At 41.8% G+C, this 12,444-nt stretch overlaps 2 protein-coding genes and 2 long non-coding RNA genes across 4 annotated transcripts in view; 2 read left to right on the top strand and 2 right to left on the bottom strand.

The window, feature by feature from the left end:
• The window catches only part of LOC113203375 (mothers against decapentaplegic homolog 6-like), a 25,477-nt gene extending 20,434 nt beyond the window's left edge, over positions 1 to 5,043 (top strand). Inside the window, exons 3-4 of the mRNA XM_052270454.1 lie at positions 627 to 854; positions 1,244 to 5,043. Of these exons, the coding sequence (XP_052126414.1) occupies positions 627 to 854; positions 1,244 to 1,578 (563 nt within the window). The 3' untranslated portion in view covers positions 1,579 to 5,043. The remainder of the gene's footprint in view (positions 1 to 626; positions 855 to 1,243) is intronic.
• Positions 5,044 to 8,693: 3,650 nt separating this feature from the next.
• Positions 8,694 to 11,215, bottom strand: LOC127750030 (uncharacterized). Its single transcript, XR_008011489.1, has 3 exons — positions 11,081 to 11,215; positions 10,098 to 10,233; positions 8,694 to 8,803 (listed from the first exon to the last, which is right to left on the bottom strand). It is a non-coding gene; the product is annotated as an uncharacterized LOC127750030 (long non-coding RNA).
• A 22-nt stretch (positions 11,216 to 11,237) lies between these two features.
• Positions 11,238 to 12,116, top strand: LOC113203686 (uncharacterized). The gene is made up of 3 exons (XR_003303260.2): positions 11,238 to 11,450; positions 11,562 to 11,700; positions 11,804 to 12,116. It is a non-coding gene; the product is annotated as an uncharacterized LOC113203686 (long non-coding RNA).
• Positions 12,117 to 12,186: 70 nt separating this feature from the next.
• The window catches only part of LOC113206759 (metabotropic glutamate receptor 1-like), a 21,095-nt gene continuing 20,837 nt past the window's right edge, over positions 12,187 to 12,444 (bottom strand). The window contains exon 7 of the mRNA XM_052270455.1: positions 12,187 to 12,242. Coding sequence (XP_052126415.1) covers positions 12,187 to 12,242 — 56 coding nt within the window. The remainder of the gene's footprint in view (positions 12,243 to 12,444) is intronic.

The raw sequence follows: 12,444 nt of genomic DNA on the forward strand, positions 1-12,444 counted from the left end.
CCGTCCCCCGCCGCCCGCTGGGGCCGGGCCCCCCACACGGCCGCAGCCATCCTTGCGTGTGGCGCCAACGAACATCTAGGGAAGGCGCCGGCTGGCTGGCCGGGCGCCGCGACGCCGTCGCCGCCGCCATGGCGTGAGCGGATCACATCACATGCCGTCCCGTCGCGTCCCTGCCGCCGGGGCGTGGTGTGGCGGGGCGTGGCGAGGCGAGGCGAGGAGGGCGGGGCCCCGCCCGGCCCGCCGCACCCGGGAGCACGATGGGCTGCCTACTCGCGCGGCGCTCCGGGTCACGCCACTCGACGCCGCCCATCCCACCGCTGCTGTAGCCACGTAGACGTCGTCAGCGGTGTCAACGAGCTCGGCGGCGGTGTCGGGCAGGAGGGGGCTCCACCACACGCTCACGCCCCTGAACACGCTCTTGGGGCACGCTCTTGCTCCCAGACCGGTTTGCGATCCCACAAATGTCATGTTGACGCATTATTTAAATGCGGGCCTCTCGTAGGAGTGCGCGCCCGCCTGTGTGTGTCTGTATGTGTGTGTGCCCACGCGTGGTGCCCCCCCCCCCCCCCCTTCTACTGGCGCTAACTGTGAAATGGTGTAGCTAATGTGTGTGTTACTTGTTGCAGGAGGTGGCAGCGGGCCGGGGTCGTGGTGCCAGCTCAAGTACTGGGAGCTGGCGGACCGGGTGGGGCGCCTGTACGAGGTGCAGAACCCCTACGTCAATGTGTCGTCGGCGGCGGAGCCCGCCAACCAGGGCCTGTGCCTCGCCACCCTGGCGCAGCAAGCGCCCAGCAGACCCGCCGGCTCGCCGCTCGCCAGGGCCGTGGAGAGGACGCGCGCCAAAATCGGACTTGGTAAGGAGGGAGAGGGTCAGCGTTACGAGAAAGTTAGAAGAAGGGGTAATGTGGGCACATTTTCTCTGGCGGTCGGGATCGTGCCTCCGCGGGCAGCCGCCGTCGGCCGTCGCGGCGCCTGCTAGTGGCGCCGGCTAGCCGCAAGTCTTTTTTTTGTGGCTTTTTTTCTGTAATGGTTTGGTTGCTAAGGGATCTGCTCCCATATCGCCGCGGTTGCCGATGGCACGTGTGCTCTTATATAGCTCAAGGCTGCGCCTAAAAGTGGAGCGTACTGAACGTTCAATACACACTAAAAAATATATATACAGACGAAAAAAAAAACGTAACTCGAGTGTGGACTTTCATCAACGAGCGAACATCTCTTGACCGCGGCCCCGTTTTGCTTGCAGGCGTCACGTTATCCCAGGAGGCGGACGGCGTGTGGGCGTACAACCGGTCGGACCACCCCATCTTCGTCAACTCGCCGACGCTAGACGACCCCGAGTCCCGGACGCTGCTGGTGTATCGGGTGCCTCCCGGCCACTGCCTCAACATCTTCCGCGCCGACACCACGACCCAGTACTGGGAGCGGTGGCGGCGCTGCAACGAGCTTGCCCACTCGGGCCCCGTCGACCCCGGCGCCGTGCGCATCTCCTTCGCCAAGGGCTGGGGGCCCAAGTACTCGCGCCAGGAGGTGACGGCGTGCCCCTGCTGGATAGAGGTGCTGCTCAGCCCCTGCAGGTGACACCGCCTGCCAGCGGCCAGGACCCCGACGACACTGGGAGCGAACGCCAGTACAAGAATCGATGCATTTTCTGAAACCTGTATGCCGCTCGGACGAGAGAACCACAGACCCATCGGGGAATGCCACTTTGGAATTTGGTGCAAGGTGGAAGCTTGAATGCCGTTTCCAGGGTACTTGTGCATTCCTCGTTTCGTTTTTATTTTTTGTTATTGTTGTTTTTTGTTCTGCCATTGTCAAAATCCACTCCTATTTATATTTAAAAGTTTTTAAGTGGCTTTTCTTTGGTGTATTTGTACTGCAATTTACGCAAACATGTTTTCTACAGTCAATAATTTTGTTATCTGCTACTTTTGTTGGTAATTGTTTTATAATTTTATTTGTGAGGATCCATTGTGCCCTGTGATAAGCAAAGCTTGTTAAAGATTTCTCATGGAGGAATATGGTGACACGTCAGATGGGAAAGGAGGAGGAGTAGATGAAAATACTGTGATGTTTGAAATTATTTAGTGTGTTTTTCCCTTGTTATTTCTTCCAAGAAGGAAAGCAAAGGAACTTGTCTTGGTAGATTTACCAACTCGTTTTATTAAGTAAAATTTAGCAAGTACCATTACCCTCAAATGGCCTTAAACTTTATATGAACAATTCAATTAATGCAGTTGACTGAACGGTATTCATAATTGTAGTAATGTCAAGCCATCCAACAAATGCAATGTGAATGGAGGTATGAGAGCTTCTTATCTCAATATTTTTTCATCCTCACTTAATATTAGATATTGTGGAAATTATTCAAATAGTGCATATGACATTAAAATTTTAAAGAGAGAATCTTGAACTACTGAATTTGAGTGTTCAGTTTTGGAGAGCTAAATTCAATGCACCAATGTTGCTGTACCCTTTCTTCTTTGATCACTTCCTTTCCAATTGCTAGTTTAAATTAAAAGAAACTAGAAATCAGGGTCTATGTGTAGTAAATTGGTAGTGACTATCTTATCCAAGGATCAGTCCACTTTGGATACATAAAGTGCTATGCGCTAGCTAAATTATAAGTGATTTACAAATGTTTTTTCAGGTTTGGAAAAATTGTTTCTTTACCTCTTGTATTTTGTACAATTGAACTTTCAAAGCTTATATTTATTTTAAAGGTATACATTATTTAATATCAAATTTTGTGTACTATGCACTGGAACCCAAATTTTAGAATTAATATTCAAAAATTGTGAAATAACATAGAAATTTCAGTGTTGTGTAAATGTATCGGTATGTTTAGGGTCAAAGCTGTTGTTTAATTTATAAAAGAACTGCCCAAGTATGGAATGATATGAAGTGTGGGTCCAATGTAACCAGAATGTAATTTAACCCTCATTGTGCTATGAGAGAGGGTTGTACCCTTGTCCGTCCAACAATGCCTAGCAATTGTTAAATTGCTTTCCTAGACTGAACAATGTGAATTGTGAATAGGTTCCATGACAAGAACCTAGCAAAAGCGAGCTATAGTCTTGTGCCATTATAAAAGACATGAAAAGCACCTTGCCAACTTGCTGTGACACAAAGGAGAAAGTAGTAACTAGTCTTACTTGAAGTGTCTGCCACCATAATGCAATATCATTGCAACCAGAAGATTGTGTGACCTGTGGAGGCATAGTCATTTGTATGTTAAGGTTTCCCCTTTTCTCATTATTTTTACTTTTACAAACCTTGATACGTATTTATATACCAGTGGCCTACACAATTCAAAGTATAGCAGGACCATGACTTGACTAACATCTAAGCAGCCTTGAGAGGAACACACTTTTTCATTTTCTTTTTATGGAACTTCAATTTGTTATTGCCAGAATTTTATTTCGTAGACAGCAAGGTGCTCTTTCCTAATTCAGGTTTTAACTTTTACTAGCCTTCTAGTACAATTTTTGTATTAAGTTCACTGGCACAATATGCAACATGTTTCCTTAAAATCTAATTCCATTCTGTTTTGAGTACTTTTGTTTTTCCTTAAAGCATCAACTTGATGAGCTTTGCTTTGCTTGATCTTCCTATGTGGAGTACAGCTGGTGAGGCTACAAAAATGTCATCAAGTGCTCATAGATGTACTTCACATTCCAACTAGATGAGAATTGAATAATTGCAGTTGTTTCCAATTTTTTGTTAGAATTTTCTTGTACAAATTGTTGGAGCAGTTGATCTGACCCAATAGCTCCCGAAACATTGGAAAATCCTTTTTCCTCCAGACAAAAGAAAGTTTGCGTTTTTATTCGTTCCTCTAAAATATCATTAATAATGCAACTGTCTCTTTCTGTTTATTTTTTTCTGTTTGTGATTTATTATCTAATGTTGCTCTCGTTTTTCAATCTTGGTATGAATATCCCCTATCTGTTATTTCTTTACTTAAAATTTTAACACTCCAAATTTGTCTGAGGCCTGCTCTCAGACAAATTTTTACTCTGCATATTTCATATTCCATCTAAAGCATTCAGCAGAAATTTTGTGGACACTTTTAAACAATTTCTTGCTACATGTCCTGTACTCTAGTTTTGATACCCATTTACTGTTTTTTTTTCTTTTGTTGTTAAGGAAAGAGATCAAAGAGATCTGAATGTATGTTAACCTCCTTCAAAAATTCCTACTTGCTTTACCAAGTTTATTTTAGGTTTGGTGATTGACTTGTTGTGAAACAATCAAACAGTCCATGCTCTTACTACCTCAAACATGTCAACTTCATTTAAATTTTCAACCAAATAAGATGTCATAAGTTTGACCTTAAATTTTGAAGGCATCATTCTTTAATGTGATTTACCATAATTTGTGGGATATTTTCTGAAAACATTCAATTTTATTGAGGTATTTCTAAAATTTGCTTCTAGTCAAAGATGCTCTGACTTCATATGTGCTGGCGCTTTCTGAATTTTTCCTTTAAAACTTGATCTAATCATGAAGACTTCATTGTATTTCATGGGGTACTGATTAGAGTTAATAGTGACATCCTGTTTCTTCTACCTGCTATTTAAAGCAATCACTAAATGCCTTGGGCAAAATATTTCATTCCATTTTGTTTTAAGTCTTGAGACGTAAAGTGCCAATTGTTCAATTTGATCAGATGACTATTACAATTTTGATAGCGATTGCAAAGCACGATCTTTGTTTTATACCGCTCTTGTAAGCCATTGATGTTTTTTCTTCTTAAAATGTACAGAAACTTATTGACACAAAAAGGGTTTTTAGTAAGTTCAGTCCTGCTGAATATTTGTGAACTGCATCTTTCCAACAAGCTTTTGACAGATGTAAAAGTACTTCAGTTACAAGTCACAAATATGCAAATAATTGTTATAAAAAGTTTTTGAAATGTGTACATGGCCAGTGATGATAAGCTACAATCAGAACTAAACAATAAGTTGGTTTTCTACTTTGAATTGTATAAAATGTATCTATAAAAATAACAGGGAAAATATAGATTTCTCAATTACTTTCAAATACCCTCTTTTTATTTAAAAAAAACAAACAAAAACACACACAAAAAAAACAAAAAACGTACAACAAAACAACTTACACTTTTCGGAAGTAACAGAACACTTGTCTTCTCTAAAGACACCAAAATGCACTAGGAGCGCAGAACCCCCAGAGCCCCCTACCTTCGACGTCTCTGGTTGTACTGACCCCCCACACGTCATGGAGCTGAGCCTGAAAGCCAGATTCTTGGCGTTATTAGTGCACATTATTAGTTGCACGTTATTAGCACGTTATTAGTCCACCACAGCAAGGTGCCAGGCAGCAGGGAACTCCCACGGCCCGCTTTCGCCGTGAGTCGCACCCCGGCCCAGAGACGAGTCATATGCCACTCCCGACGCAGTGCCACCACCACACCGTCAGAACTCCACGAGGGTGGCGTGGTGAAATGACAGGTTTGAAGTCCATTTGAAATTTGGTGGCCTCAGAAAAAATGTACATCTACGGAGACTTGAACCGACGTCACCCCATGCTCCAGGCGAGTGCGCTACCGACTGTGCCATAGAGGCAACATACGGGTGAAGGTTCCAGGGAACTATCGATTCTACGCTGTCTCTGACTGCTTAAAAAAAGAAGAAAAAAAAGAAATAAAAGTGTGAAGAAATATTTTATATACCATTTTCCTATTTGTGCGTTTTGAAGTGCTGGGAACAACAAATGAAAAGAAGGCGATAACTTATTTTTGGGGGTTCCTATCCGTCTCCCCTCACCCCCTCCCTTCCCCACCCCTCACCCCCACCACGCAACCCGCCGCGCCTTCATTCGTGGAAATGTAAACAAACATAGTGAAAATCGGTGTCCTCTGCTGCTCAATTCCGAATAATACCGACACCTATTTATCATAGGACTTCAATCAGAATTCGTGGGTAGACAGCGCCGCTTTTTGATATTAATCGCAAGGGATAGTGCTTGGTGGTTTCCGGAAAATTTAAATGTTCTGTTCCGGTTGTTTGTATGATGATGATAGTGTGCTCCCGTTGGCTCCATTTTTACACACAAGTGGTAAGTTATTTTTCGAGGCAGAGTAAATGATGCTCGTTCTGTAAACTTTGCTCTCTGTTAGCTTTGTTGAAATTCCGTTGAATGGGTACACTCCCTCTATTCCATGCAGTATATTAAATACTGTTGTAGGTCATTTGCAAATGGGTGAACTGTCAAGTGTATTATCATTTATCATATTTTACTCTGTATTATTCTTGTGGAGTGGAGAAATGCATTACTTTCTGGTTTGGGTGCAAACTGAGTGGTTCTATTTGCGTAATCGCCCCAAACAATCAATCAATGTGCGTTGCAGCTAATTTGCAGCTGTCAAGGTATCTGGGAGGCCGGGAGATGTACACAGCCTGCTGTATGATCAGACGGATGTGTTACGTACACTTTATGCTTGAGTCCAGGATCCAGTGCCAAATTGGTTATTTGAAAGACCATGGTCATTTAGAGTATAGGGGGAGAGGCATTTAAAAGTGTGTTGTATGAGTAAATTATATGTAATTAATACTGTTGAGTAACAAATTAAAGCAAGCATTGAAAAAATAGCGCTAAAAGTACTGTCTAATATGATTGCAGGAACTCGATCCGGAAATGTTCCTGACATATGCTGAGCAAAGAAGTATTAGGAGTCATTTTACCTTCAAGTATAGGTGAGTAGACATGACATAACCAACACTGGTCCTATTTGTCTCTTGTACAGATTCCATGAGAAGCTTCCTTTAGTGTGCATCAAAGGGTAGTTTTTGATGTTTTTTTCTGGTGCCCTGGTCATTCCCTGACAATTTCAATCCTCCCCCGTCAAAATCCAGGCTGATTTGTTATCATTAAAAATGTCTTTTCAAAATCTTGACAATTTGGAAAATTTCTGAAATTGGTTTGGATTGGTTGGGTAGGATCCCTTTTCACTTGCTCTGTCTAAATATCATGGTGCCGACCCACAACAGCAAGTTCTTAGCTAGTGCACCAAAAGGTAGCCCGCCCATGGTTTGAGAGACGAGCTCTTAAAACTCAAGTTTTTGTGGACAGGGGTGGTTTCTGACGGAACCAAGGAAAGTTTTGTGGTCCCTTGGTTCACCCCTGTCGATTCGAATACTTTTCCGTCGAAATCCAGACCCATCGATTTCGCTAAAAACACAAAGGCTATAGGCTTTGTAAATTTTCCCAAAGATGAAAAAAAAATAAAATCGCTGGAAATTGTTGGGATTGATCAGACAGAATCCTCTTTCAATCTCTCCATTGAAATTTCTCGCCGTCAGGCCATTTTGAGTGAGTTACGCCTGTTTTTCTTGGACCAGTTCGCCTGCGAGGTAGGCAGCCCATCGTACGCTGCCCGCCAGATTCAAAAGACCACCCTTTAAACTCAAGTTTCTCTGGACAGGGGTGGTTTCTGACGGAACGAAAGGTAGTTTTGTGGTCCTCTGGGTCACATCTGTCGATTCGACTACTTTTCCGTCGAAATCCGGACCCATCAATTTTCGCTAAAAACACAAAGGCTATAGCCTTTGTAAATTTTGCCAAAAACGAAAATTTTGAAAATCGCTAGAAATGGTTGGGATTGGTCTGGGAGAGTCGTCTTTGACCTCCTCTGTCGGAATTGCGTCCTTCCTGACTCTTTTACAACCTGCTTCTTTGACTAAAATTACCTCTTTGGTTTCTTCCAGGAAGATCGGGCTGGGGGTGTACGTGTACCTGTCCTGGAGATCAGCCGTGCGGCCCATGGAATCATCAGATATAAGTTGAGTTGGCGTCACAGTGATTACAGCTGGTCCTGTTATTTTTTTCTTTTGTACTGTCTCTTTGAGTAAGCTTGAATGATTTTCTCTCTGGCACCAAACTTTGTTGGCCATCTAAAGTCACTTTTCACGACAGGGGTGTTTGAGAACCTTACCCCTGTAAATTTTCTAAAATTTGTTCAAAAATATTGATAATCTTTTATTTTAAAAAAATTAATAAAACAAAGTATATAGTCCTCCCAGCATTACTTTGGTCTTTGACCAAAGAATGCTGGGACGACTATATTTTCCCGAGGGCTGGGGGTGGTGGTGGGGATGGGGACACCCACATTGTGGAAGGGTTTAGCGGAGCCGTTCCGCTCAAGCTGTGGAGTCAGCAAACCCTTTGCCGTGGGTAAACGTGCAAACCCTTGTGCCGTGGGTCAAACGGTGCACTCTTCGGGACACGCTTGACCTCAAGCGTCAATGAGGCGGGCTGTACGGGGCCCAATTGGTGTTAAATCACGTTACCGTACTATGCGTGAAATTGCTGTGACGCAATTTGCTGAGCATTGATCGCACCCGGGCGCGGGCATACAGCGAAGAAGCAGCGTCCTGGCTTATGTGTGACGAACCCTCCCTCCCCCTGCCCCCGCGCTCCTCGCGGCTGCGGTTGCTGTGGAGGTAGTGGCGGGCTGCCCCGCTACCGTCGTGACGTGACGGGTGTCTTGGGTGCTGCTGCGGTGGTTGTGGGGTGGTAGTAGCGGCATCCTGCAGTAAGTCTACTACTGCCTCCACAGCTAACTAGAGCTGCATCCGAGACGCCCGTGACGTCACTGCTGTAGTGGTGGCAGTCTGCTACTACATCCACAGTTACTGCAGCATAGAATCAGGTCTATGAAATAATGTAAAATGTTGGATAGTAATTTAATTCTTTATTGTTTCAAATCATTAACATTATAAGAGTAAGTCTTCCTCAAGTAGACGGCTTGTTTCTGCTGGTGACTTGGAGCGAATCTGAATACCTGAAAAAGAATGAAAAAAGCCTAAGTTAAATTCAAATCATCTAAGAGTTCAACTCAAACGTGTTCTGGTCCATATGTATCACTGTGATGCCAACTCATCGAATGGACTTTCTATGTTACAGGTCACCAACATCAAGTCCAGGCACATCCCTTGGGACAAGGACCAGCATCACTTCCTATTTTACTAAGATTGTACCATGCAAATGAAATAAATAGCAGCATTACTGTAAGTGACACACTGATGATTTGCCTCTTCTACTTTCCTCCACTACAATCAACACATGACTACATATTTCAGGCCATATAGCCGTAAAGTTCAGTTCAGTTCAGTTTATTTCTTTTCATAGGAAGAAAAGAGTATACATAAGAAAGAGGTTGCACTTAAAATTGCAAGAATGGACAATACAATCATATGAAAAAAAAAATGCAATCACAAGTAATGAAAGAGTAAAAAACAATGATAAAATTACTCCTCCCAGAATTCCTCCATAAAATAAAAGGCCTTATTCACTAGATAAGACTTAAGTTTTTTCTTAGAAATGATTTGACTAGAAATATGAAGGATATCCTTAGGTAACTTACAAAAGATTCAGACAGGTAATTGTAGGTATCCTATTCTTCCTAAAATATTCTCTGCGTGAGACTGTTGAGTCATTGATTTTATTTAAAATTTGAATTGCTCTCTTTTGTATATTTAAAAGTTCTTAGATTTTAATTTTGGGTCATTTCACCATATTAAGACACCAAATGATAGAAGAGATTGTATGAAAGCATGGAAAACTGGCAAGTTGTAGTTTCTATCAACAAATTGAGAAGTCTGTTTAAGTACGAATAGACCTCTATTTACATTCTTTAAAACCATTGAAAATTGATCAACCAAGTTTAAATTATTAGTAATTAAAATTTCTAAAAGTTTGGTACAGAACAGTTGCTGAATGGTCATTCCATTAACTCTCAAATTGATTTTTTCATAAATGGAGAAAGCATAGAAGCAGTAAAGGAGTGACAAGTAACAAATACCAAAATAAACTTTTATCAAACATGACTCTACCATAATGCCTACAACTTGGCAACAGTGCAGGGTTGATTTAGGTTAAAAATGTAATCAATGTGTCTTTTCAAAAATATAAAATCACTTGCCCCTGCCAAATTTATCAAGGATCCGGTTGGTTATGCGTAATTGTTGTGACGTAAATACAATTTATCTCAAGTACAAAATCCGGCATGCACTGTTGCCTCATCGTGGGCAAAGATGTAGATAAATGTTTTCTGTTAACATTAAGTCACAACTTACCAGATTGATTCCTGTGATCATGAGAAAAAGAGGCCACTTCTCATCTGTGTGCTGTGACGCCAGGTCAACATAGATTGGGTGACACATAAGCTGCTTAGCTGATGTCAGGCACAGATGCGACTAATAGACAGTCTTCCTGCGACAAGGTAAAAACAGAACTTTGACCCACATGTATCACAGTGACACCAACTCCTCTCTGGACTCCTTACAGTCTTAGGTAGCTGCATAACATTGACATGCCATGCTTCAAAAATACTGCCTAGGACCAGCAATGTTCAAGTCAACGTCAAATGTTCACAGGTGGAACATCATAAATATTCATGCATTTTTAACTGTTTCCATATTAGTTCCTTAAAATTTTTAACAATTGTCACAGAACAAACAGGAAAAAGAGATAACTCGCATTTGTTGAAATAACTTATTGGCAGTGTACCATTGCGCTACATCTAGTTGAAGACCTTAAAGTTATTAAAATAGCAACGGGATCGTAAGATTAAAAAAGAAACTTAAGTTGAATGAGGCTTTTCCCGTATTAATGTTATACCTCTTATTCTATTAAAACAACGATTTATTAAACTACGCTGTCTGAGAGTCAAGTGGGCCATTAAATGCCAGGTACCAGAATATCAGCAAAGTGGGACTCCAATGAAGCAATCTACGCTACCCGCATCCATCATCCGTCACCCATCTCTTGCGATTTCGTGTATTTACGCGTACAACTCGGGTAAACATGAGTATTTCGCGATGTAAATAAGCGAAATCGCTGGTGATGGGTGACGGATGATGGAGCGTAGATTACTCTGTGATAACAGATCCATATACTGTATGGTCCTGGTTTATGCCACTAAAGTGGTGTTTACAGCAAAATATGTCGAATGAAACATTTTCAAAACATGGGCAGGTATAACCTGTAGAAGATAGATCTGTAATCTGTTATTTCTCTCAAAGCGATACAGCCCAGGATGATGACTTTTTTCACGTACACTGACAAGCTAAGAAAAAACAGCGTTTCTTTCTTTCCTGACGAAACTAGCTGGCAAATGATTTCTTGAAGTAATTTTGTTGAAAAGTCACCACCAACCACCATGATAGCTGGACGCTGCGAATAATCTGAATCTGAAGTATCGGCACTACAACTCCCCACCTCCCAACCCACCACACCGTCTTCCGTCTTCTGCTTTGGTTTCAGTTAGTTTTGCACTTTGATTTAGCTTGTATTGGATATACAGGACGACAAGCCTTATGTTAGTTTACAATGTAAGAAGAGAACTATGAGTTTGATTGTCTATAAGATTTTTGCCTCCCTCATGTTAACGGGAACTAGTCTTTACTTCCTTTCCAGAAAATATGAAAGTAGGTTATGGAATGGTTTAGTTTTAGTTTCATTTTTCAATATGATTGACAACAATTTAAATTGTAGCTGTATTAATTCATTGCACAAACTGTCCCGATTTTTATATTTAGATGACGCGAAACAACAGGCTAGATATAAAATTATAACTACTCCACCTGTCAGGGATGGCGATTTTCCCAAAAAGTGGAAGGGTCCAGCGTAAATTATTGTAAATAATACAATTCTCAAAACAATGGTTTCTTCTTCAAGGTAAGATAGATGTGTGAAAGAAAGTTGATACTCCATGTTTCTCTGTTTGAATAATTTGATTTATTGTTATTGTAAATCAATCCACATTCATACTCTCTTACAGGTATAGGTCAAAAATCTTTTTCAATGACATAGGAAGTTAACATTAGGAGGACATTTTGTAAACCAGAAACACAAGGAGGTGTATAGCTGTTTCCAAGGGTAGACAGATTGAAATGTCACCATGATGGCGGGAAGCGGCGGGGCTCAGTACGTCACTACCCGCAGGGTGATCCTAGGGCCTGCACCCTGAACAACTTGGACACAAACTGTGAATGTTTTTTCAACAATTCACAACTTAAAAATGGGAAGACAAATGGCATATCATTTCAGGAGCTTACATTTCTTTCCCAATAAAATTATAATATTTTTGATGATATGTTTGGAATGTTTTCCCTTACTTTCAAGATTCAACTCCTTAAACCCAGAAGGGTGGGTACACTCTTCTCACCGTAACTCACATCCACCAATAATAATATTGTCAGGAAAAAGGCTCTGGTTATCTATTATCATGAAAACCATTCAGATTTCACAGTTACTTATTAGAGGAACATAACAGAGCTGATGACGTTCAGTACACAAAATTACAAGACTTAATCAAAGTAGAACTTCAAAAGATAAATAATATCAAGTTTGAGGGGTAGCATTTATCTCCTGCCACATTAATGGATATTAACTCTAAATTCTATCACAGACTGAAAAGTA

Source organism: Frankliniella occidentalis, unplaced genomic scaffold (assembly GCF_000697945.3).
Source record: "Frankliniella occidentalis isolate FOCC.00 unplaced genomic scaffold, Focc_3.1 Scaffold124, whole genome shotgun sequence".
NCBI lineage: Eukaryota > Metazoa > Arthropoda > Insecta > Thysanoptera > Thripidae > Frankliniella > Frankliniella occidentalis.